General features: G+C 44.5%; 1 protein-coding gene and 1 long non-coding RNA gene across 5 annotated transcripts in view; one reads left to right on the forward strand and one right to left on the reverse strand.

Moving 5' to 3' along the window:
• The window catches only part of AFG1L (AFG1 like ATPase), a 72,503-nt gene extending 65,083 nt beyond the window's left edge, over positions 1 to 7,420 (forward strand). Inside the window, exons 11-13 of the mRNA XM_074862235.1 lie at positions 127 to 267; positions 1,965 to 2,078; positions 2,805 to 7,420. Coding sequence (XP_074718336.1) covers positions 127 to 267; positions 1,965 to 2,078; positions 2,805 to 2,939 — 390 coding nt within the window. The 3' untranslated portion in view covers positions 2,940 to 7,420. The remainder of the gene's footprint in view (positions 1 to 126; positions 268 to 1,964; positions 2,079 to 2,804) is intronic.
• The window catches only part of LOC141940765 (uncharacterized), a 32,134-nt gene extending 6,472 nt beyond the window's left edge, over positions 1 to 25,662 (reverse strand). For 2 of the 4 annotated variants that reach the window (XR_012628106.1, XR_012628105.1), the window contains exons 1-3: positions 21,566 to 25,662; positions 20,677 to 20,834; positions 6,510 to 6,619 (exon numbers count right to left, since the gene is read on the reverse strand). This is a non-coding gene — a long non-coding RNA (uncharacterized LOC141940765). Of the gene's footprint in view, positions 1 to 6,509; positions 6,620 to 17,278; positions 17,588 to 20,676; positions 20,835 to 21,565 lie in introns of those variants that run through there. The other 2 variants (XR_012628107.1, XR_012628108.1) reach the window with 2 other exon arrangements.
• Positions 25,663 to 26,039: the final 377 nt, after the last annotated feature.

Below are 26,039 nucleotides of genomic sequence, written 5' to 3' on the forward strand. Positions count from 1 at the left end.
GAAACAAAAATAAGAATATGATCAGGACTTTACACCCTCTCTTCTGTAATTGTGGTATTTCAAGATACACTGTTTATGTATCATTCTATCACAGGTTTCCATTTCTTACGGTTTGTTTTGTTTCAGCCTCTTGGGGCCAGTGACTATTTGGAGATATCAAAGCATTTTGACACAGTCTTTGTTCGTGACATACCACTTCTTACAATGGCAAAAAGGACACAAGCTCGTCGTTTCATTACTCTTATTGATACCTTTTATGAGCATAAGGTGAGAACCAAAACTTTCCTTTATGTATAGGTGTAATATTGGGAGCCCTAAACCCTGACTGTTGTAATTGGTTTGAAGTGAGGCTCTCTGTAGTGATTTGGAAAACATAAGCAGAATGAAGTAGAACTGCAAAGAAACATCATTCCAGCTTCACAAAAAAGGCCCCATTGCAATAAAGGCAATTAAGCAGGTTTGGGGTTTTTTTTATTTCTGTATTAAGCAGGACCATAAATATAAGCCTGAGCTCATTTGCTTTTCTTGAATAGGGATGTTATTTCTTTCCTAACCCAGGAAAACCACAGAAGCCATGTCATCATTTTAATAATAAAAGATTGTGCTGCCAACCGTGCTGGAGTAAATTTAAATTTTTAAAATTTTAATCTGTATGGGCAGTTGGTCAGGAATCAGTGCCTTCCTGAACAGGGTACAGAGGAGTTAATAGCATAGTTAAATTATTAAGTTTAAAGGAAACAGTCACTGTAAGCTTTACATTAGGTTGCAGAACTGTTAATGGAATAGTAATGATAAATGCAGCACATCGTGTGGATTTACAGAGGTTTCAGTCATGGAAGCAAAATCAGCACTACAAAAACAGAGAGAAGTTCACGTTTAAGATTTTTTTAAAAGTAATACCAGTTATGAAACGCTGTCTTACGTGTGACTATATATGCACACACTTAAATATTTATGCAATCAGAAAATATCGATTGAGATCTTTTTTTCAAGAAATGTCCTGGCAAGATGATCAGAAAGGCCCTGATTCAACAAGGTACTGAACTAACTAAGCATATGAGTAGTCTCATTCAAGTCAGCTAGATTCTTTGTGCTTTATGACTTGGAAATGTTTCTAAGTTTCTAAGAGGATATGTAAATATTTATAAATTAATAATAGTGTGTTAGGAATGGGGTGGGGTGTGTCTGCTCTGTCTATGTGCTATCATTAAGAATTGCAAGCAAACCGCTGCTTTCTATTACTTCTTCCAAAGGAAAACCATAAGTGTTAAATTCCTGTCACAAGTAGCTGTTTGGAAAAAATACCTGAGAGAGCGTATTTGTGGAGACCTGTCCACAATGCAAACATTCTGCCTGCATGCTCTCAACAAGTGTCTCCTGTAATAATAGTTCAGTTTGTCTTCATTGCAGCCCCCTGGAGATACTGTATTTCACTGCACATTGTATGTCCAGCAGACATGGAAAACAGCATCATTATTTTTATTAGCAAATAATGTGCACTTGAGTAGCATAAGTGAAAGCAAGAGTGGCTCCGCTCAGCCTTCTGGGAAATTTGGAATTTAAATATTCTTTAGATGGAAATATGTATGTGTGAAGTGCACTTACCTACTGAGAGGAATCTAACTACGGAGGAGGAGAAAGCATTGGTTACAAATACTTTATAGCTGTTATTTTAGAAAGTAAACTTGTTTGTGAACTCATTGCCTGTATAGCAGATATTCTGAGTATTTAATAGTTCATTTATCCTGTTCTCTGAGTAAAATTTACATGAGTTGTTATTGAGAAAAAGATCCTGAAAGGTTAATGTTCTAAATGACTTAAGGTAAATCTGTAACAGTAGCACTAATAAGAGAAGGTGAAAAAAACAAGGTTGTAATTTGAAGTTTGATTTTCATAAAACATGTATTTTATCCCTTTTCTGTAAAGCTCAAGTGATGATATTGTTGTCTGTTTTCTTCTCTCAGGTGCGTATTATTTGTTCTGCAGTGACACCTCTCCAGAGCTTGTTCCTGGTAGAACATGACAATGGTGAGCTAGAGGACAACAGAGTGTTGATGGATGATTTGGACTTGAGCCAGGTACATGATATTAACATCGTTTCCCTTTTGTAACAGAATTGGTTTTGGTCTCATAATTACAGCAGCATTTTAGGAAGAGGAATCAAGTAAACATTTAACTACTGATCTGCTGCTTTTTCTGCAGTGTATCTGTTGCTTTCATAATTGCATGTTATGTTACTTATTCATAGTCAAAGAAAATGTCACAATATATAGAACCATTTTGCGTAAGTTTTAGGGTCATTTTGATTGTTAATCATTATATCTGTTCAGTCAAGAATGATTTGCTGATTTAAGTTTGGCTCCTACATTTAAAATACAGAAATAAAAGACCTCTTCCTAGACTATATAGGACTGCCTCACAAATCCTCACAAACAGTACTATGTTGCCTGTTGCTTATTCTGTTTTTCCTTTTCCCTGTAACCTAGTTATTAATGAATTTTTAAATGATTTGTCTAAATCAATACACAATTAGTCAACAGAAAAATGAAAATAGATGCTTAACGTGTCATCATGTTGCTTTAAACCCAAATTATTGTTTTGCTATGTTCCTTCAGAGGATTACCTGGCTGAAATAGGTGTTTTTCTTTAATTTTTGGACATTAATTTTATTTTTTTGGTGCCATGCTGCTGTCTTGTATTGCCAAAGCCTGTAAAGTACTCAGCCTTAGGAGTTAGATAGTTGTACTGAAGTGCATCCTATGTCTCTCACAGTTCTGTGGTGCTGTTTTTGTGTGTTCATGTAGGATTCTGCCAAAGAACTCTCCATGTTTACAGGAGAAGAGGAACTCTTTGCCTTTCAGCGTACTGTCTCACGGCTTACAGAAATGCAAACTGAACAGTACTGGAAAGATGGGGACAGAAGCAAAAAAACATTATAATTAAAAGTTTAATAAAATCACCAAGAAGTAAAACTACAGAATTGGAAAGCTTTTTAGCACAACTGAAATAATTATTGCACTTTATCATCTGGACCATGTTTTCTTTCATCAGTTGTTTTTTGTGCTGAAGAGATGAGGACTTGGTTATTTTTCTGTACCACCAGTGTGTGGACATGTGAAATTTTGCCTTCATTTTCTTTTCTGTAAAATACAACTTTGATGTTCAGGAAGTTTAATGGGATTAGGATTTTTCTGGAGAATTGGTCTAGAGACAAAGTTAATGGGCCGTGCAGGGTTCACAGTAGACTTACAATGTCACGTGAAGAGGGCACTTTGTGGTTCATGCACTGCCTCTGTCATGTACAATGCAGTTTGCACAAAAGAAAAATCAAATGCTTTCTTTATGAAACTCCTGATATTGTATAGGTCCCTGCTAGAATCCTGGAACTGCTCTGTAGTGTATTCTGGGGTTTTTTTTCCTATTATCTGTGTGTAGCCATCTGCTGACTCTCAGGCTCTAAGAGTTTCTTATAATCAGACTGTTGCTCAGTCTGGTTCACTGAAAACTAACAGTTTGAACCAAGAGAGAACCCTGATGAGGAGCTTGAAGGTACTTGAAACCACACAGGATTAAGTTTTAAGTAATCATGGATGGGAAAAGAAACTATGGTAAGACAGGGTATACTGTAACATAAAATACAAGTTAATACTCTTCCTAAATTTTGCAGTTCTTGCAAGCCTGGATATGCTGCCTCTACACCAGTGACATCTCTCTACCCTGAATTTTCTCAGGTTTCATCAACACCAAACCTTCCATTGCTGCTAGCACACCGGCCCTGATCTGGGGCGAGTAGTACACGGTACTACTGAGGCAATTCATCATGTTACAATAGGAATGTATTTTATGGAAAAGATGGGGTATTAACTGATACCTCAAAGCACATCACCCATCCTTGTGTTTGTAGTTGTAAACTTTCTTTTAGTTAAAAAATGCAGTTGTGTCATTCCTGGTTTAATCTAACTGAAACAAAATACGGTATTGTGCATATTGGCTTATAGTGGATTTTTATAAAAAGTCATTTTAAGAGCACATTTAGAAACCCTGAATAGGGAAAAACATTATGCAGGTGGACTGAAAAGATTGTCCTAATTTCTTAGGGAGGATATATATAAGACGCTGTCCCCAAATTTGAGGGGTTTTCTTGGGTTTTGCAACATGACCTTTTCGTATAATGTATCTGTTATCAAAAATATTCTTCTCTGTCTTTGTTAAGCCTCATTAAATTGTTTCAATCGTTGCTCCCATCACAATTACAGAAAGCTTTTAAAAAGGACCTTTGCGGGGCAGGGAGCACTGGAGAGGTCCTGTGCACTTGAGTGTGTTACGGCAGTGCGTATGTTTTGGAGCCATGTGCTCAAGTCTGGTTTTCTGTTCTGATCACTTCTGGTTGTCCTGGGAGTTACTCATACTGGCTATACCTGTTGTTCAAAGAATGTTTAAAGCCTGTATTTATAGTTTACAACTTACGCAACTATGTTGTTATTCCCACAAGGGTGACTAATGCGTATTTATGAAAACCCCAATCAGAATACATTGCTTATACTTAAAAATATCAAAATAATTGATGTATATTTTCAGAGATTTGTATTAGGTTTCTCAACAGAGGGACTATTGAGATTCATGCATGTGTGTCTGTATATACACATATGTAGAATTAATTTATACATATATAAAAATATGGATAAAACTAATATATATAATTTAAGTGTGTGTGTTTCTGTATTTATACATGGCAGTCTATACTCATCAGCCTGGGCCTTCACTGATAACTCTCCTGAAGCTTCAGTCTTGCCTTTTTTTCTAGTAGCATTCAGATGCCTCTGGCCTTGTCTGAACCAGAATGTATTGTGGGAAAATGGAGGTGGTGGTAGGTACCCTAAAGCACCTTGCATCTGGTTATTTACTTGCATTCCTTTAAAAACTGTTTATATGTTTAGCCTGCATGTCCTCTGTCATGTGGTAAGTGCATAAGCTTGCAGAACACAGGTGAGACATTTGGGACATGTGAGAGAGGAGGTCCTGACAGGTTCTGCATTCCCATGGCCAGGGAAGTGAAGTGTTTCTCCACAGTCTGTGTGGGTGGTGACCATCTCCTTTAACCAGGGGGCCCCTGGAGCCCCCTGGGCAGATCTGTTCGTGTTCAAACTGGTGCAGCTTTGCCTATTGGTATTTGAGGCTTTTCTGCAATCAGAGCACCCACGCTAAACTTAGATACCCCAGGTTTTTGAATGCTCCTAAATGCAGTGGGACTGATGTATCGTTGAAAGCCTCTGGGAATGGAGGGTGAGCTTTGTCAAACCACAGGAGGGAAGTTCCCAAAAGCTTCCAGAGCCAGCGCTGCTTCCAGGGCATATTGCTAAATAAAACCATAGTTCAGTCTTTCCTTGACCAGCAAGGAAGCTGTCTTTGGGAGTCATTGGTAGGCAGCAGCAGTAATCAAGGAGAAGAAATGGGGAATATTCCAGCAGTGTTTTGGGGCTGAAAACAAGAAAAGCTGCTTAAATCACTGTGCAGTATTTGTGGTTGTGCTGCAGAGTGTGGATTGCCATTTTCAGGTCAGGACCACAAGGAGAGATTGATGGGACCAATTTCTCAGGCAGCACAGAAGCCAGGACAGAGATCCCCCCGCAGTAACCACAGAAGAAGCATATTTATGTCCGTCTACTTCCCTGAAGAAAGTGAGGTCCTATATGCTTATTTTACGATGCTGCTAATGATGTCGTAGCATGCGTAAAGTCTCTTTCCAATAGTGAATTTTAGGGGGCTTCTTCTGAAGTCGGGCAACTGGTGCTGGCTAGAATCTGTCACTGGGGCACGACGGACAACACTGGGTATGTCCTGCCCCAGCAGTCCTGTCCCGTGCTGCCTGGCCTGCTCCTCAACGCTGTGAGACAGCAGCGGTCTGTGATTTTTTTTTTTTTATTCCCACTTTAAGATGCTGTATTTGCCAAAACGTAAACAGTGAGATGCCTGTGAATTAATTATGCACACTCCTTAATGGCCTTAAAATTGCTGGATTTATGCTGGATGTTTCTATCCCAAGTTCAAGTATTGGCTTTGTAGGTTTTTCTTAACTTGCAAGTTCATGTCATCTCGGATCTGCAACCAGTTTTTATTTCCCTTTTAGTCACTCCGCCAATGTTATTGCCAAGATATTTTTAAAGGTCTTTTCAAGTAACCTTATTGATGTGGTATGGTATTTTGCTGTCACAGGAATTAAAATCCTTGTGATTATGGACAATGTGAAATGTTTCATGTTGGTTTATAGAGGCTACATCCTTGCTGAGAATTTATCAGCTAACTTGTTTCACATACTTGATTGACAAAGGAATGATCCCAATGCCTGAAAATTTAAATTACAGCTTCTGTGAACATAGTTACTCTATCCATATAGACATTTTATCTTTAAAGTTGTATTTTCGTTTTGCACTCTTGTGCAGTAGCTCTTATCTTTTTTTAAATAAATAATGCAATTCTGTCTTTCAAAGTTACTGTTTTTCAGTACTTACCTTTGCACAGATTGAGGGAACAATTGCAGTATTTTGGGTATAACAAGACAGCCTTCCAAAGCTCTTTGGAGAGATTGAAGATGCACTTCTTGCTGTTGTCGCTTTTTGATCTAAAAAGGAAAACCATTAATGGCTTTTTTTGAGTAAAGGTGATCATAATGACACTATAGCTGGATAGATGTCACCTATTTTGCAGCAGTTTAAACATGAAAAAAACTGACTAGGTTTCAAACAGTGCTCAGCACGGTCACCAGCCATCTAACAAGGAGGAAGACTCCATCAAGACCTGTCTCTAAGAGTATCAAGATCCAGGAGTTTTCTTTCTGCAGTTGCCTGGATCTCAATAATCCCAGTGCCTCAGTTTCCCTGTTGATAAAATGGGAATGATGTTACTTTCATGTTTGCTAACGCTGGAGTGCTGCCAGGCTTCACTCATTAATATTCTAGGATGCTTGCTGAGACTCTGGGATGAAAATACTTCAGTAAAGTATGTAAATAGTGCAAAAAATACTTCAGCTACTCAGAGTGGATTAGTTTCCTTGTTTGGGTTACAGAATTAATGCCGTCCACTAAACACCACGTGCCTCTTTGTAGTGATGATTTTTTTTTAATAATGCATCTATTTTAAAGAAAAATATTCTGAGGTTTGTGATTAAAACCCTAACCAATTCATGTAGTTTTTCTTCTACCTGTAATGAAATGACAAATTTCCTATATGATTCATTACAACCTTAGCTCCTGTATTTGTGAACTACAGTGGCTTTGTAAATTCTGTTGGGATTTTCCTTGTATACTGAGAATTTTTTAAAATACATGTCATTCTGAGTCTAATATATAACAAACTGAACACTGTTAAATCCTTCTGTTATTTGAGAATAATTCATGTTGTAATAAAGAAAAATTAAAATCCAGATTTTATAAACATTTCACTTATTATTCACACTGTTTTAAGGTATGTGTTCCAAACAGGCCTTGTGTTAATTACTTAGTGAGGTTTTTTGGTTTTATCTCTGTCTACAGGGATGAGCTGTAGCTCTGCAGGCTGTTCCCCTACACCTGGCTCAGCTTTCAGTAGGTGTATCCGGGGCTTGTCAGAAAGGTCCTCCTCCAGAGGCAGTTTAGACTTGCCCTCCTTGGTTACTGCTGCAGGCAGTCCTAATTTTTGGTTTTGGAACCTTTTTTTTCCACCTCTCTGACTCTTTTCTCCAGCAACTTGAGGGTGAGGCTCTCCAGCTGAGTACAAACCACAATTAAAGTCCTCTTTTTTTTTTTTTTTTTTTTTTTTTCCTGTTAATTCAGGATTCTTACTGTTCAAGGTCTGGTTTTGCTGTCAGGTGTTTAGTTCTGCGGTTAGTTGTTACAGGTTTTACACAGCTTGGAAAATTTCCCCTGGGAAGTAGTTAGTTAACATTTAGGCAGAGAAGTCCCTGCACTGATGGGTTGGGAGGTTCTGAGGGCCACTGGAGCAGCCCAGGGCTGGTGCCCTGTGCAGCACCTATTAGTGTGAAGGGGAGAGCAAGGCTGCAGCATGGCACTCCTCCATGGATGCTCATGGCCATTCTTGCTGACAGATGGCCAAGTGTTTTACAGTTTGGGCTTGAGAAACCAATGGTGTAAAATTTTTTAGGAAGGGTTAAATTTTGGAGCTATTTCTATACCTTCTACTGGAAACATTCAATCTCTCCACTTCTTGAAGAGAGGGATTGTCATATTGAACATCAAGCTGTGACCAACTTGCTCCAGTATCCTGCTTGCAGCAGTGCAGTATCCAATGTTTGAGAAGAGCATCCAGAAAATTTCTTAATATCCCACTGCAGCTTCACATAGGTTTGTGAAGCAGAGGCTGTATCCTCACCAATGGTTGTTACCCATGTAAACATTAGATCCTTTTCCAGACTGATTTAAGATCCCTTTTTTTTTTTTTTTTTTTCCCCATCAAAGGTCCTGCAGCAGTGACTTGTCAGGGCCTAATTAGAAATTTTACTCCAAAAAAAGTCCCTTTGCATGCTTTGCTGCCTCTTCCAAAATACTTCAAGAACAGATGCAGCCAATCTGCCTTTGTGGTTTTGTTTGTCCAATGGATGTTTCTCTTGTATCCCCCTGATCCTTTCAGAGATGAGCAATCCCCAATGTGTCCGTCTCTTGTCAGAGAAAAGCACTGCTCATCTTGGGATACTTAATCTTTTTCTGTTGTTCTGCAACCTCATTTCTGACGTAGGAACACAGGTTTGTGTGTCTCAACTTCCCCAAAACCCCTGGGCTTGGAGTTCCCTGCTGCTTGGCTTTGGGCCTCAAGAGCTCTGGCATATGCAAAATATGGAGTGTGGGGTCTGGGGGTGCATTCATGCCCCTGCAGAATGGAAGATGTTCCTGACCCTTGGCTTGGGGCAGTGCCTGCGCTGGCCTTTCTGTCTGCAGAGAAGGAGGATTTGCAGTCGCAGTCCCTTGCATGAGAGTAGAGGGAGGATGGAGCAGATGGAGGATGCAGGCCACTTGCTCCCTCTCCAGCCTTCTGCATTCTCCACATATTTGTAAAACAACTTTTGTTTTAAATTGAATTGAATTCTAAGAGCGCCATTAAAATACAGAAATGCTTCTCACTGACCTATTACTCTGCATTCATGTTGGTAAAATTTTGGATGAGTTTCTATAGTCCTCCCGCCAGTTCTTTGTCAGGGTGAAGGGTTTAGTTGGCTCTGTTAATCCACTCTCTAGCTGAAATTGTGCATTTAAATCTTTATAAAAATCCACTCTTTTCCAACGCGAATCCTATATTCCCAGATTCAAGTACTGCTGCCAGTGCAAAGACTTCAAATTCTTTGAGTGCAATCACACTGTGTCAGTCCAAAGCCAAATTGCGAACACTTATCCACAATTCCCCTTACTCAGCTTTAAGCTAATTTTTCCAGCAGGCAACAATAGCCATAAAAGTATAGGGAAAGATTATTAGAAGAGTTTAAGAAATGGTTGATCAATTCCTTCACAAGCTGGGGTATAATTCTACCACATCCTCTTCCTGCAAGAAGCAAAACCTTTCATTCTGTTACCGAATACATTTTTAGCACGCGGTTCTTCAGTGTCACAGTAATTAAGAGTGATCACAGCCACTGAAAGATGAAGCATGGAACAAAAGATCAAGTGATTGTTTAAGCTGAAGTTAACTGAACCAGGAAAAGTAAGCTCACTGACATGAAGAAAAAAGCTTTCTTTTTATTCCCTGGTCTTTCACAATTAGCAAAGCCAAACACACTTGTGTAACTTTTTCTACCTACAGTGATGGACAGCGTTCAGGTCACAACATGACGTGTTGGGTGGTGAGGGTTTTTTCCTGCAGGCTTTTTAAGAGCATCACTCACGTCAGGTCTTTCCCGTACCTGAGGTGTGATGCACCCAACAACACTTCCCTGTTACTCAAGGTTCAGGAACGCTCAAACAGCTAACAAAGTTAGTTGGGGTGGGGGAGAGTGAAGTTTGTTGAAAACATAGGCAGAGGACCAGTTTCCTCCAGTTGCGGTTGGTATCTCCTGAAAAGTAACATTTCAGAGGCCAACGGAGAGAGAAGCAATTACTGTCCAGCAAAATTACAATCTGAATGGGCTGCCATTTTCAGTGCTTCGCTAGGATGGCCGTGATTGCTATAGAAACTTCTGAGAGTGAGACAGAGAGGTTTTCCAGCACTGGAAATTGCGAATGGAGAAGGTTAGACTGGGTGCAAAGCCCATTCAGTCAGGCAGCTGCCAGTTGAGCCTCTTTGCCAAGTAGATTGTAGGAAATGTGATTAAAATGTCCACTGAACGCACCAGGCAAATTAAATTTCAGTCACAGCCGCCTGGCCAGTTTCGGTGGGAAGATGACTCTGGCGCATGGTGCACCTGGGCTCGCTCTCCCCCCCCCCCCCCAGCCTCTACCACAGGCGCTTGCCCTCTGCTCACAGGTATGGCAGTGATGCTGCAGCAGTGATGCTGCAGCCATGGCAGTCTAAGGACACAGGTGACATGAGGTTCGTGGGGAAAGGTGGTAGCGGCCAGTCTAACAAAGGATGTCTGTGGGGAAAAAAAAAAGCACCAGACATTGTTCCAGGTGGGGGAGCAGTGTCCCTCCCCACCCCAGCTTTGCCATCTCACCCAGGGCACAAGCTCAGCAGATGAGGGCTGCTGTCATGTTCACCTCCCTCTGACTGGGCTGGCACCCCCATTTTGTCTGTGTGTGTCCCTCCCGTGTTGACATATAACTACAACTGCTCTCTTTGAACGCATTGCCTGCCAGCCCCTTCCCCTCCAAACAGCTGAAACTGTCCCTTCTGGGCAGAACGGCTGTCGGTACAGCCAGAAGCCCGCCACAAACTGGGAGACAGGGCTGTCTGCAGGAGGTCTTGGTGCTCGGGGCTTCCCCCTCACCACCTCTCCAGCAGCTTAGACAAGCCCCTGAAATCCACCCCCCACAGCACATCAGTCCCTGGCTTTGGTTGCACACCCAGGTGCATCTGCAACTCCAGTAGCTTCTCTCCTTAAGAGGCTGCTCTTACCTCCTTTCAATATGCCCACTCCCCAGTCCTTTAATCTATGCTGGGGGAGGGTTTAATATCTTTTTGTTTTCATCACTGGCCTTGGAAAAGCAGCTTGTCACCCTTCTGGCAGCAGGCTGGCAGCAGTTATTCCAGTACCTCACTCCCCAGCAATCCCCTGAAGGACCATGAGTATTACTAGGGTTTATTGCTGCCATTGTTTCATTGCCTCCTCTCTCCTGCCTCTCCTCGGCCTCCTTTGATTTAACTCCAGGCAGTCAGCCAGAAGAGTCTCAGGCAGGTAAGCTCAGACACATGTAATGCTGTGACACAGTAACATGGCCCCGTTCCTTCTCCTCCACAAGTTGGGTGCAGCCGCTGTGCCAGCTCAGGCAGCAAAGCCTTCAGCGCTGTGCCCCTTTGCAACAGCTCCATTTAGGACAGTTGCTTTTCCAGTTGTGCTTGGCTCTGAGACAAAACAATAAAACCACTTTGTGAATCAATGGGATTTCCTACCTACCTATACTGCAGTTACCTGTTCTTCATAGGCTGCGCTTGGAAAAAAATGTTTGCATTTAAGTACAAAAAATTATATGGCCTGTATTAATAAGAGCAATGAGATTTGTCTTGCAGTGTAAGGGTGAACAATGTAACAAGTCACGGCTTATAACATCCATGAAATGTTTGCTGCATGGAATATTTTTTTTCAGAAAAAGAATTATGCACTTTTGGTAGTAACTATAATTGGTATTTTGGTCTGATTGGAATTTTGTTCATTTACAATTTCTCAATATGCAGTTCTTTAAAAGTCAAACTGACTTCATCCTCTGTTCTCAGAGCACCTGAAGACAGTGCTCAAGCATCAAGACATCTGCTCAAGCCAATGCCTGTCACTGTCAACTTAGGCTTTCTATATGCATTGGTTATTTGTTTTACTAATGGATAACACCAAGCTGTTACAGCAGTGTGTATGTATATGTGTGTGTATATATATATATACGTACTCAAGGACCTATGAATGGGTTTTGCAGTCCTTGTGGCCTGTAACTGTTCCCATAGCCATGAGTTAAGGCTTGGTTAATGGATGCCAATCTGTCAATTCTTGAACAATTTAGGAAATTAGTTATTGACATAATGGAGAAATTATCTGAGTGTATCACAGCAACCCATACTTGAGGACACTTCCATCTGCTAAGGTTGACCCTAATAATTAACAGCCTTACCCAGTGCCCCAGAGGTGCTTTATAAGGCACAAGGCTGAAGGTTAAATAGCTTCTGTGCATCAGATGTGCTCATTACACCAGTATGTCTATAACAGCTTTCCAAAGCCACAGCAGCTTGTTAATTGATTGCTCTCATTTTATGGCCCTTCTAGGGTCCCCTGTACCATTATAAAGCTGTGCCCTTGTCCTTGCCAGATTGCCTTTTCCTGTTCAGCCTGAGAACTAGTGTCCCATCACTGAATGGGGATGCGTCTGCCATCCCTTTGCTTGCCCTTGGTTAGCTGTACGGTGCTGCTGGGGCACCCTCCGTTTCTCTTTCCCCAGCCCCACTCCTCCACCTCAGCTCTTCCTTCTGTGAAACTCAAAGGCTTGATAGCCAGCCACCTCCTGTTTAACCAGCAGCCCTGCAGTTCTCCTCTGTTTGGTCCAGGGTTTATTTAACTTAAAGTTTTCCAAAATGAGAGGGCGATGATGAATCAAAGGCTGAGTGTCATAAGTGACTTGGTGTGGAAGAGGGACAAGGTTTGCAAGGAGAGCACAACCAACTGGTAAACCACCTGCTTCTCCGATAAACTGCTACAGCTGGAAAGAAAACAGAAGAACTTTCTGGGCTGAGGACACCTTTGCCAGCTCATTCAGAGCTGGAGCCATTGAGCTGTTAAAGTCACATAGTCCTGCCTATGTTCCAGGTGAGAAATGAGCTGCAAAAGCCTCAGCCCTTGGGCTGAAATCCTCCAATGTACTTGGGTACCTGGCTAGAGTGGAAGGTAGGTCCCTACAAAGGAGGAGCTGGGCTTTAGCACCTCCTGTCTTTTAAACAGGAAGATGGTTGAATATTTGTCTTCTGTATAACAGGGTAAGCACAGTCTAAAAGCAGGGGGAAGTAGGTTTCAGCAGAGCTTCCCATTTCTTGGCTTAAAACAGACACAAGCTCCCATCTTCCCATTACCTTCACTCTACAGCTCTCCCGCGGTCATGCAAGGGGGATGCACAAAGCCCTGTTGCACTATGGCTCTTGGAGAGATTTTACTGTTTCTCTTGGGCTGAGAAGCTCCTGATGAAGGGAGAGGCTAGGCACACCATCAGGATTTGTGCCTCCCTGTCCCCTAACTTTGGTGCATTTACCATCAGTGGCAACAGACAAGTTCAATGCTGTATTTAAGTGACTTGAGGCATCACTGTTCAATAATCTAGGCAAAATGGAGAACCCAGGCTAAGATGGGATAAGCAGTAAATTAGCATGAAAGGCTGACTCTGAGAAGAGAAAGCTAGTCCCTAATCCTGTTTTGTAGGAATACTTTTGTACTTGGTTGCATCATGCGCCATCATCTAGCTCCACCGTGCGTTGGGATCTCTCCTCTTGCCACAGAGAATTTTCTTTTTCCCCTCACTCTTCTCCCACACCAACGTGCAAGCACTAACAATGCTCTCTCTTCAGCGGGGTGTTTCAATAGTACAAAGCAGGCAATTTCACATAAATCACACTCATTATTTGTGTGGTTCAGCGGCACTTTCAATTGAAACCTGTTCTCCTTTGCTCATCTTCTCCAGAGAATACATATGCTGGCCTCTCCGATGGAAAAAATTAGCAAGCTGGGGCTATAAAATCCATCTGGGCAAAGATATATCGGGATACCTGTCCCTAGGATAACAGAAGGAGACATCTGGACAGTCCATGACCCCCACAAAGCTTGTATCTAATGGGATGCTGAAAACATGTCTGCTTGCTCTGTCATTTCCCTGATGATAAAATGGACTGCGTGAGCCAGGACGGTGCCTCAGCCTTTCTCCTACCCTTATTTTTAAAATAGCTGTCATACTTTAAAACTGCTTTGGAAAACTTATGAGAAAACGCCCGCGCTGCATGAGCACACCGCTGTGCTCTGAGCCGTGAAGGCCGCCTCGGAGGTGGCCTGCAAGGAAGGCGAAGCCCACAAGATGGCAGGGCCGCATCACGGCACGGCGGGCCCAGCCCTGCTCTCGGCCGCTGCCCGGGAAGCAGATGCCACTGCACAGCCTGTTAGAGGCTTTCCACAGAGGTAATTCTAAAAAGAAGTCGATAAAATAAGCCCAGACCTCCACCTTGCCCTCAGACCGAAAACAAAGTAAAATAAATATACCGTACTAGCTTAGGCAGAGATTCCTTTCAGGAAGCGCTGAAAAAAAATGGAGACTCCACATACCCTGCTCCTGGCATGGAATAAAATGTTTAGGTGCCTCCTCAGTGCCCTGTGGCAGCAGCTCTGGGGCATGCTGCACAGCTCGCTGGGGGCAGAAGCCACGCGTGCGGTCGCAGCAGGTGCTCTGGGGACACCCTCTATCCCGTGGGGACACCCTGTATCCCATGTCGGGCAGGGCAGTCACAAAAAAGGGGGGCAGAGGGGTCACATGGGGAGGCTGTTGTATAGGGTAGTGTGGAGCAGGTGGGCAGTGGAGCCTTATGCAGGCCTGGGATGACGTGACCCTCACCGTGACACAGAAGATTTATGTGTTTAATACACAACCAGTCAACTATTACTCGGTTTTGGGAAGCGAGGGCTTCCTTGGGAGTGCCTTATATTCAGGTAAATATGATATTTCATATTGCTTGATCCTAACCCAGCCTTCCCCCCCATGGCCAGATTCTGCCTTGTGATGGCTCGAGCAAAATCCTCCCAGCTGCACCACCACGCAGGATCCCTTGGTGCAGGGTACAAGGCATGGGTGTTCCTGAGCGAAGCGACGGGCAGGCTCCCAAAACAGTCTGGAAAGCCCCAGGCTTCTGCATGGCTGCCTTGTGACTTCTCAGACAAGCACATCCCCACCTGGATTGCTGTCTACCCTTTTCAGCACATGTTGGCACCATGTTGGCTTGGTGATGGGAGGCTGTCTCCACCCTGGAATGCAGAAGCTCAGGGGAGTGTGCGTCTGTCATTGCTGCCCCTGCATGTGGGGACTTTTTGGCAAGTGGAACTGGTGAGTAGTGCCAGCCATGCCTGGGATTTTAGTTAATTCTGGGATGTTCATTGCACAGACAAGTGATCTTATGAAAAAGGGAGAATCACCCAAGTTCAGGTGCAGCTGTGAATTTCCCAACTTCAAGGGCAGCTGTGATGACAGGTTGCTCTCTGTATCTCAGTGAAGAAATCTCATTAGTGCCATCGTCTTCATCTGCTGGGATCCTGACACTGTTCTTAAAAAAATCACAACACCTGGAACCAATTTGGAGCTGATACAGACTCATTTCTTCCCCAACAGTAAAAACCAGTGCCCTTCCAGGTGGGAGGAGCCTGGCTTTTAACCAAGCCTGAAACCCCCACACGCTGAGATTTGGAGCACTTGCAGGATTTGGCTTACCATGGACTCCTCAAAGAAAACCACATGACTGTGCCTTTTATAAAAAGAGATGGCCTTTGCTTGGGCTTGCTATGGTTAAGAGCTTCAGGAAGCTCCCCAGTCCTGTTCTGCCACCCCTTCACCACCACAGTCTCTCCAATCCTCCTCGCACATGGTTCAGCTTGCATCAGTCCTCTCCATTGCCAATATCCTGAGGAGAAGGTGCAGGCATGCAGAGTATACTCTCCAAAAACATGGGCAAAGAATTGAAGAAGGTACTATAGGAAATCAGTCAACCTCTGTTTAAAATTTCATGTTTAAAATTTCATGGTTCATTTTTAAATTATTTTGTTGTTTGGGTTTGTTTTTTTTTTTTTAATAATGGGAGCAGGTCTTGTCTATTTGGGCTTCCCTGTGTGACTTCCCCTTCCAGGCTTATATCCTCTGTTGGCTGGTGCAAGCAGCTCCTTGTGCAGTCAGGTTCCACTCTTTTGAGGCACCAAACTCTCCCCATATAGAGTGCAAGCACACCACATGACATTCAGTGAGCCAGGCATTTGAATGCTTGGTGTTGTCATATATTTAAGTACCTTTTAGCCTGTATCTCTTAATCCTCAAGCTCTAAAAAATGCTAAATTAAAGTGGAAAATACAGACAAACTTGTTATGCCTTGGTCCCTCTGTGGCTTGCCTAGAGGCAGAAATGACGTTGAGACTTTTTCAAGTCAAACTATTGTAGAAACATGTTGAAGGGAGGAACATAAGAGGCTTTTACTGGAAAACTTCACTCCTGTAGAGAACCTGCTGGAACAGAAGTTGGTGATATGTCGAAAAATTACTCCAGTGTTTCAAGAAACAAAAAAGATGATCAGTCCAGCTAGAGTAAAGAAGAAACAAGAGAAAAAAAAACCCTCAGCTCCAATCAAGCATGCCAGGACATAACCCTCTCTGCAGATCTCTTCTCATAAGGGTCCAAGCCCATGAAAAAAACTTGCAATCAATGGATGCTTAAGTTTACTGAAGGAGCAAGCAGTCCATTAATATAACAAGTCAATGAACTTTGAAGGAGCTGACTTTTCTGGAAAATTAGCTGGATCGCCAGGGTAACCAAATCACAGAAGGACACAGGACACAATCAACACACAGAAGGATAGAGACATTTGCTGAAAGGTTCTATGGGCATGACAAAATTAAATGAAACTGGATGTCCTAGAAAAGAGTTTTCACTTTCATCATGTCTCTTGGCTGGATTCCACAGCATCACAGAAATGTTTCTACAAGAATTGATTACTTCTCACATTCTGGGCCCTGGAGAGCTTCCCATGCTGCTCAGAATAGGTAGGTCTTTTTGAGTATGGGCTTAGAGGTGACATCTAAACCAGCTGGGCAAAGCCACCATCCTTCAATTACACATTACTATGCATATTACTGAATCCTGCGATCAACAAGCTGAAAGGAAAGAGAGTAAAAGGACTAGCTGCTTATTTTACCCACATTTAGCAGCAGGATATGCATATAAAAGCAGATAAACTGGGGGGGGGGGGGGGGGGGGGGGGGGGGGTGGTGCTGGCAACAGTAAAATAATCTAAGCCAGAGAGCAAGGGTAGATCTTTTTCTGACACTGAGAATAACCTTTATCTGGTTGGTGACTAAGCAAATGGATCCAAACTACAGAGTGAGGTCAAAACCAGCATCTCCCCAGAGTTTTGAAGAAGTTTTAGACTCATGGGTTCAGTTCAGCCTAAAACATGGGTCCTTCAGTTCCAAAACTGAATGTTCCCCAAAGGCTGGGAATAGTCTGGATCAGCTCTTGCCTGGGTCTGTTTTCAGTTGCTGTCTTTGCAAGTAACAGCAACCACCCCAGAACTTCACCTGGTGCCCCAACTGAGCCATTTCCATCTCTCCAGCTACAGCCTTATTCTTCTTACATCCTCTGTATCTTCCTGCACTGGAGCTCTTTGCTCATGCAGATACTTCTACTGCTTCCCAGAGGCATGTGGGCCTCTGGAAAACTGCTTGGAAAACTGCTTGCATTTCCTCAAAAAAAAAAAAAAAAAAAAATTGAAACATTTCCTATTCTTAAAAAGTATATTTTTTTTTCCACATAAAAATAACTTCAGAACTCTCACTTAATATTTGGAAATCTTACTTCAAACCCCTGCTCTGCCTCTAACTTTCCATGTTCCAGAGTCCATGCACCAGGTTAATGGCTTGTGGGTATTGGTGACAACTGGATGACAACTGGACAACAACTCCACCCCTTCATTTGCCTTGTTTCAGCTCTGACTTTGTACAAAATCACCTTCTGGAGCAAGGAGAAGCCAGCAGACTTGACTTAGGGCTTGAGAGAATAAAATTCTTGCATCATCCCAAGCAGATGGGGAGGAAGCAGGAAAGCACTGGGACCCCAGAAAAGGCAACAAGGAATGAGAAATTCTTGATTTCCACCACCAACTGGTTTTCCAGGAGAGAAGTCTTGTTTTTAAAATGAGATTAGAGCACTTTTCTAGATACAGATTGCAGGTATTTTGCAGATACCTCAGTGCATTCCTGTCAATAGCTACATCTAGAAATTTATACTTCTGGATGAAAAGCACTTTATGAAAAAGTTCCTGACAAGCTCTTATCTACACAACACATCACTGACATACCCATCCTGTGTGAAATCTGTGCAAGAAAGACAGGGTTCTTTTTGTCACATTATGAGGAACAAATGGTGCCAGACTGAGTAAGAAGCAGCCTCCAAGATGTACTGCACCACAGATTATCAACACAGCACAGTGCACTGATCCTGGTGGCAAAGGCAATACAAATAAACGGATACTAGGGAAACAAGGAGGCATGGAGAATATGCGAGTCCAAAGCTCAAGAAGATGAAGTAAGAACAAACAAAAAGGAAACTACTTATCTGAGCTACCACATGAGCTGCTGCACATCATGAATTTTTACTCATGCTCTCCTAAGATGAAAGACACTGACACCAACCCGAACAGAGGGCTTGTGGGCTGGAGAAAGATCGGTCTTGCAATGGATGTTGAGAATACATTAGTAAAGCCCCAAGCAGGTGAAAGATACAATCCTTGCAGAAACAGAGGGCACATTAGTGTGCTAGCGACAGGGCTGTCATTTTGATTCTTCCCTTCTGCTTTCTGCTAAGTGCTGTTTTTCTCAGTTTCTGAGAGGTTAAGGACAGATGGGAACCATTAGATCTTCGTGGCTCCTTTGGGAACTGTTAGTCAGACCTCTTGCATATCACAGCCCTTCAAACTTCACCTGGTTACCTTGTCTGAGACTTGACTACAGTGTCACTCACACTTTTAACTGCGGTTAGAGCACATCCATCAGAAACAAGCCTGTCTTGGCTTGGACACATCTGGAAAACTTGCCATCCACCCTGACAGCTTGTTACAGTGATTAATCACCTTCATTCCAATAAATTTGTGCCCAGTTTTTCACATGAATGTATCTGGTTTCAGCTTGCTGCTACACATTCCCATAATTTGCTAGATTAAAGAGCCTTTCAGTACCTGATATTTTTCTCCCATCATAATCAATTCCCTGCTCAGTCTTTTTTGATAAGCTAGAGAGAGCGAGTGCTTCACATCTCCCATTACAAGACATTTTCTTCAGGCTCTGAATATTTTGTGTGGCTCTAATGTTCCACCACCCGTTTTTCAACATCAATTGACACACAAGTCATCCCAGTGCCGTTCTGTGCTCATATCCAGCTGTTTGTCCCTTAGGACTCTTAAAAAAAATAAATCTATTCAGAGTCTTAGGCAGATGCAAGCCAGCTTCCTTCTGGCTGGCATTTAGACCAACCAAAAACCAGCCCTAAGTCACCTTCACTGGTGCTGCCATCTCAACAGGTAAAGAGAAAGCACAACAAGGATGTGTCCCTGCTTGTTCACCATGACCTGATTCAACACTGGAAAGCAAGGCTGCCCCTGCGCAGGGTGCCACTCTGAGCACCGACTGCCCCAGGCACACCCAGACCACATCCATGGGGATAAACTAGTCAACAAGCACAGAGTAGCTGTGTCCAGGCTGTTAAACCCTCTTACCCATCAAAGTGGAGTGGCTGCAGCCAAACATTTTATGTCCATGCCTGGGAATTGTTTGGGAAAGTGCTATCAGCCTGGGCCAACACTGTGCCAGGGACCATTTTGCAGTGTCACCAGGGACACAGCTGAGCTCAATACCTGGGAGTGCTCCCCACCACCGCCCCTTTTACCAAGAGAGATAAACACCATCTTAACACAGAACCAGCCTCCAAGGAGGGAGAAGGATGAAGCAACTCCCTCGCTTTCTCCTTCCGAACCCTCTTTCCTGACAGGTCAGCAAGGCTTCAGATCACAGAGGCAGCAACAGGCTGGGGCACCCTTTTCCTGCTCAGTGGTGGTCTAAGGACTCGCACTGACCCTGGAGAGACAAGACTTCCATCGCAGCAGAGACTCTGGCAGGCGCATCAGGTCTCTCAGCGCAGCCTCATGCAGCTCAGCAAGAGAAAGGACACAGGAAGAAAAGGCAAGAAATAAGGAAGAAAAGGCACTTTTGCATAAGCTCAGAGAGGAGGGCTTGTGTCTGAGGCCTTGCATCACCATGCAGCTGGGACCAAACGCAGGCTGGCAACCTCACCCAGGCTGATGCTTTAGCCCTGGTGGGTCCCTGAGCTGCCTGTCCTGCATCAAACATTCACCCAGCAGCAGCACCCCGAAGCTTTCTCATAGCAGGCCTGTCCTGCTGTCGCTTGTCAGAGTCAAAACAGCAGTCACCCAGGTATCCAACGCCAACAAAACTGGTGGCACTTCATACCCATTATAGATAGATGAGGTGTCCAGGCTGAGCCTAAATACCACTTTTTTCTACAATTCCAGGGTTCTCAGATCAGGAGGTTGAAGGAAGAGTGGTTCTGGGAAAAGATAATCTCCCCCGCAACTCAACAAAAGGGAACAAAAATATCTGATGGCTAGTATTTTAATAATTTTGACTAGAACAATAGGAACTTTCTCTTTTTCCACAGGATTTTCCCCTTTCTTATATTCTGTCAGTAGCAGAAAATGCTGAATCACAAACCTGGAGCTTTAAAAAAAAAGTATTTCATATGCAGAAGAAACATATCTTACATCATTTCATGCTTCCTGCTCAGCACTCTGGTGTCACGTTCCTCATTTTCAGGCTGTTTTAAAGGTCAGCTTCACAGAACAAATCCTGACCTCAGACATGGGAAATATGCTGCCTCATCACTCCAGGATCTTTTCTCACATGATTAGTCCCAACATTCCTGCAAGTAGAACAGTCCCCATCACTGCTGCCACAGCCAAAAAAAAAAGGCAAGATATTTTTTCTTTCCATTCCCCAAGTTAATATTCACCACCCTCACAGCCTCATTTCACGGGCTGGGGGCTACTTCAGCAGTGTAATGCTATTGCCATCTATGGGCAAGTAGCAGTCTTACCAGTCATATGTACAAGTTAAAGTTGGAATACATATCTAAACTGACAACTACTCCCAGGAAAGTTTTAAAGGACTTTAAAGAGGATTTTATTTACGATTTTTCAATGGCTAAAATACTGGATCTGGATAAAAGTTAGTTAAAGACAGCAATTACTTCTCATTATATTTGTTTTAATCCTTATTATGTATTCACTGGCTTCATTTTGCCTAAGAATTTTATTCTGATGCTACAATTTGAACAGGCAGGAGAGGTCATTTTAAGGTGTTGATCCAGAAGAAGCATGCATACTCTTATTTATTTTGAACCAGAGATCTGAATTTATTTGAAATTCCTACTATCGATTATCAAATGTTTACAGAATGATGGAAGGCACAACAGTGATGAAGAAGCTTCAGTGTTACAGGAAAGCTGAAGATTAATTTACTTGCTTAATAACTCTTCTAAAAATGTAAGACTTCAACCTTAATAAAAGAAACAATCTACTGGTTATAAATGACAAATATATACTCATGAAATAGTTTGATTGACATATAAAAGTTACTGCACACTCCTTTTACCTTGCTTAGGCCTCTAAGAAAGAATCTGGCTCTTCTTCAGTAACCTAGTGGGCCACATCCATATGAGAAAGTTTTTGTCAGTATCTGTAAGACATACAAAGCAAAACTGAAGCTCCCACTCATCGGGAGACTCTACAGATGACATTTAAAAGAAAGCACAACACCACAGCAAGATGAAAAGTGGGGTTTGTGTTAAATTGTAACTAGCCAGACCATTATACTGCTCTCAGGTTCATGATAAAGGCATAAAGATTGCCCCCCAAGCCTGCAGAGCTCACTGCCAGGTTGCATGAACCATGCACGGTTAACTTGCCAGCCTCTTCTGGTTGGTCCCTGCTGAACCAGTGAAAGGAAAACGCCCGGGCCCTGAGACCAAAGATTGCCCCACGGCTTGTCACTCAGCAAAAAAAAAGCTGCTAAGGCATCCAACCCATCACAGTCCCTTGCCAGAGGAAGGGCACCGTAAGACTGAACCTTGCAGAAGTCGTAGGAAAAGAACCAAAGCGCAAAGTCCGCCTCTAAGAAAGTCAGAACAAAAACGTTTGGATAGGATTTCTGGAAGAAAGAGCCAGAGGTGTTTGTGAATAAGCACAAGAATAGGCACTTCCAGTGACCACAGAACTACAAACAAAAGCACTTTTGTGCACTCCTGGATTACTTGCTCTTATTTTCTCTTACAGTCACATGCTTATGTGGGCCTGTACTGTTTGAAAACATGATTCATTAAGACGCCTTAAATTGCAAACAAGTATTGTGCTATCAATACTGACTTCGTTTTAACTTTCCTGTTACTTAGAATAATTTGTTTCATAACTGTATCTCTTACATGACCAAATCCCCACTGAATCCTTTAAAAGTTTTTGTTGATATGTGCACTATATTTCCAAAGCACTTCAGATTTATGGGCTTCCCCCCCACCCCCGTCATTGTTTCATTGGTTCAGGGACATCCCCTTCTTTTCAGCAGATTGAAACATCCAGTAATCTGAAACAGATTTGGTGACCCTATAGCATTAAATCATGCTTTGTGGTGCTTTATTCTGGCTCCAAAAGACTTTATGCATTAGCGGGTACATAAAATTGCACCAGAGACTGAATACATATTGAAAAGTAATAAATGATTCCATATGGTCTTAATTTTTCAAAGCAGTGCACCACTGTTTTAAAGCAAGAGTGTTTAATTTTCCAATTAGGAAGATTTTTAAATAGCCCTTCTAACCCACAGATATGGGAACACTCTCGCTTCAGATATTCTCCCCAGCTGAGAGATTTGGGTGCAGCAACAATTTTCACAGTCAAATGGTGTCCTTGGTTAGCTAGCTAGCAAGGGTACAATTAGCCAAGGCAGTTAATTTCTTCCTTTTATTCAAAAAAGCTTGTGTCATCATTACTGCGAAGACACAGGTCACAAAGCCTCTCTGAGCAAACTGAATAGCATACGTTCTTCTTTAAGCTTCACGTACTTGAACATCTGTCAGCTACAGTTCCTCCCCAGTTTTCTTCCCAGGAAAAAATATATTTTGGTAAAATAAGGCTTATACCACCTCTACCTAGAAATGTTTTAAGCTTAACATGTCTATTATGAAGAGTAGCTACTGTATTTAGAAACAGTAGGCTCTTCAGCAGATCAGTTCTCAGTGTGTATTCAATTACATGTGCTCACTTAAATTGTACCCCCAAAAAATAATTAAAAAAATAAAATCAGGCCTCACTCTTGCTGTCATTGGCTCTCCACAGGTAAAACAGCAGTGAGCAACTTAAGATGTACACCTTTAACACAGTGGTGATTTGCTAGACTGAAGGAAATTATTTTGCAAGGCAGGCAAGGGTGCATACGAATGGAAGAATTCAACTTTTCAGATTCCAGGAGGAGTTTGCAGGGCAGTTAGCTATAACTGCATGCCCTGAGCATGTTTGTGACATTCACACAAGCCGCAAGGAATGTAAGGCCTTTAATACCAGAAGCAGGACCGGGGCAGAACTAAGGCATTGAAGTTCAGAACTGCCCTCCCAAAGGCCCCTGCTCAACCGATGCCTAATCCTGGAGGCTCTCAAGTCTTATTTTTAGGTTGTCAGCATCCCAAGATACAGGCCATTCTGCCTTTCGCATACCCAGAACCACCCCACGTTGGGCAGCTCCCTGCCTCTCTTCCCCTTGGGCCCAATGCTGGAATTCAGAGCTCAGACACGTCTCCATGCAAGACGAGACCCACAGCCCCAGCCAAGCAGCCTGCTCAGAGCACATCCAACACATACCAGCGGGCTCCAGTGCCTTACAGCACGCTGCTGGGATCACTCTTCCAAGAGGGGACAGCAGGTAGGAGGTGTCCGTCGCTGTCCCACCACTCACTGCAGTGTGTTGCAGGCACTCAGGAAATGTGACCCCTTTCCCATTCCTCTGACTTGATGCAGCTCCTGAGTCAGCAGCCACCCAGTTCCTCCAGGGTGGGAGAGAGAACCAGCTGCAAATGCTTATCATTGACTTCCCCACCATGTGCTGAGCCGCTGACTGCTTTTGCTTAACACTCCACCAACCCCTTTCAACCTTTTCTCAACTCCCCAGGGGGGGACTTCCTTCCCCCGTGTGCCTTGCAGTGCCCCCCATGTCAGAAGACCCAGGATCAACTTCTCCCTCTTCTGCCCGATGGGGTTCAGGTGCCTCCCTCTGACCTTCCTGAAGAGTACCTTACCCAGGAGGTAGGCTAGCCTGAAGGGTAACTTACCCAGGAGGTAGGCTAGCCTAACACGCACTCCATTTTCATCCAGCCTGTTGAACCCGTACTGCTGCCTGGGGGAGAGGGTGGGGATTCAGGATTCATGGGAGCAATCAAGGAGAGGACATGACCTAGCAATAATAACATTGCCATGGGGAAGGGAGGGGAACAGCCTTGGATTTCAGTCCCCTTTTCAAAGTCTGCTCCATGTACTTTACATCAAACATTTGTCAGAGGACAAAACACAAAGTTCTGGGAAAAGGACCAGGAGCCACATCTCCAGCTCCTAAGCAAGTGCTTAGATCACTGGAGATAGAGAATGACAGGGGGAGGGAGGTGCTTGGACTTCTTCCTCCAGGGGCCGCATACAGGAGAAAATGATTCTTTGAAGGAACTGAAATAGGCTGTATGAGGCACCTGCTCTCAAAAGGAAAGGCCAAGCTGCCAGCCTTAGCAAAGGGAAATCCTTTCCTGCAGCCCTCATTCTCTTCCCCCCATCCCTGATTAAAGCCTCTGCTACACAAGCGTGCCTGATGTCGGCAGGTAGAGGGAAGCAGGACTGTGAAAGGTGGTTATTTTAGGGCTGTGGTGTGTCAGCACCGCTACAACGAAGGCTGTATCTCCCTGCACAGCACCGTGTAGACAGCCCAGCCACCTCGGGGACATTTTGTGTCCCATGAAGACAACCAACAATGCCCCAGTTTCAGAGGTGCAGCTTTCAGGTCTCCCATCGGTGCCCCACCTCCAGGCACCTAGCACACTGGATCCTGCTGCCAGGCACGTCCCCAGTCCCTTTCCCTCAGGCCAGGTACAGACCTCCACTGCCTCATGCCGGGCTGCGCGTCCCCTCCAGAGGTGGCTTCGACTTAGCTCTGAGACAAGGGCAACAGGAAAACCGAGACACAGCTGCGCTCGGCCCTCGGTGCAGCCATAGCTTCTGGCTGGAGGTAGTTTTTAGTGCGAGTGTCACAGTACCTTCAGGAAGGGCTTTTCTCCCAGCGCCGCGGCAGGCAGTGCCCGGAGCCTGCCCGCAGCCTGCCCACGCTGCCCCGCAGAGCGAAGGAGCCGCTTCCCGGGACGGGGCCCGGGCAGGGCTTGCAGGGCCGTACCGGGGCCCCCCGTCCACACCGCCCGCCAGCCAGGACCTGGCGACCGGCGCTCAGCCCGACAGCCCGTCGCGCAGCAGGCCCGGCCTGGGGCCCGGCGAGCCCTCCCGGCCCGCCACCGCCTCCCAGGAGCGGCCCCGGCCAAGCCCGCCCAAGGCCATCACGGCGGGGGGGGAATGGGGGGGAAGGTGGTGGCGGTGCCCGTACGCTCCGCATCAGGACGACACCGGCCGCCCCGGCCAGGACACCCACCACCACCACCCCTCCCCCACCTCGCACCCCCTCCCCGCGCCGCATTTTACTCGATTGTTTATTATTTTCCAAGGGGCGGTGGCGGGGTGGAGGCGGCGACCAATAGGAAGCGCGGCTGCCCTGACGGGCGACGGGCGGCGACCAATAGGCAGCGAGGGCGGGCCCCGGCGGTCACGCGCGGCTCTAGAGCATGACATCATCTGTTTGCACGGCGCAGCCTAGCTTGGTGAGGGCGGGGCGGAGGGGCGGGGCCGCCGCCAGGGGGCGGGGCGGCGGCCAGGGGGCGGGGCGGCGGCGAGAGGGCGGGCAGCCGCGAGAGGGCGGGCAGCCGCCGCCGCGGTGGGACTCGGTGGAGCTGGCGGACGGGCTGCGGCGGGCCCTCGGCTTCTCTCGCCCGGCTGCC

Source organism: Strix uralensis, chromosome 3, assembly GCF_047716275.1.
Source record: "Strix uralensis isolate ZFMK-TIS-50842 chromosome 3, bStrUra1, whole genome shotgun sequence".
Lineage (NCBI taxonomy): Eukaryota > Metazoa > Chordata > Aves > Strigiformes > Strigidae > Strix > Strix uralensis.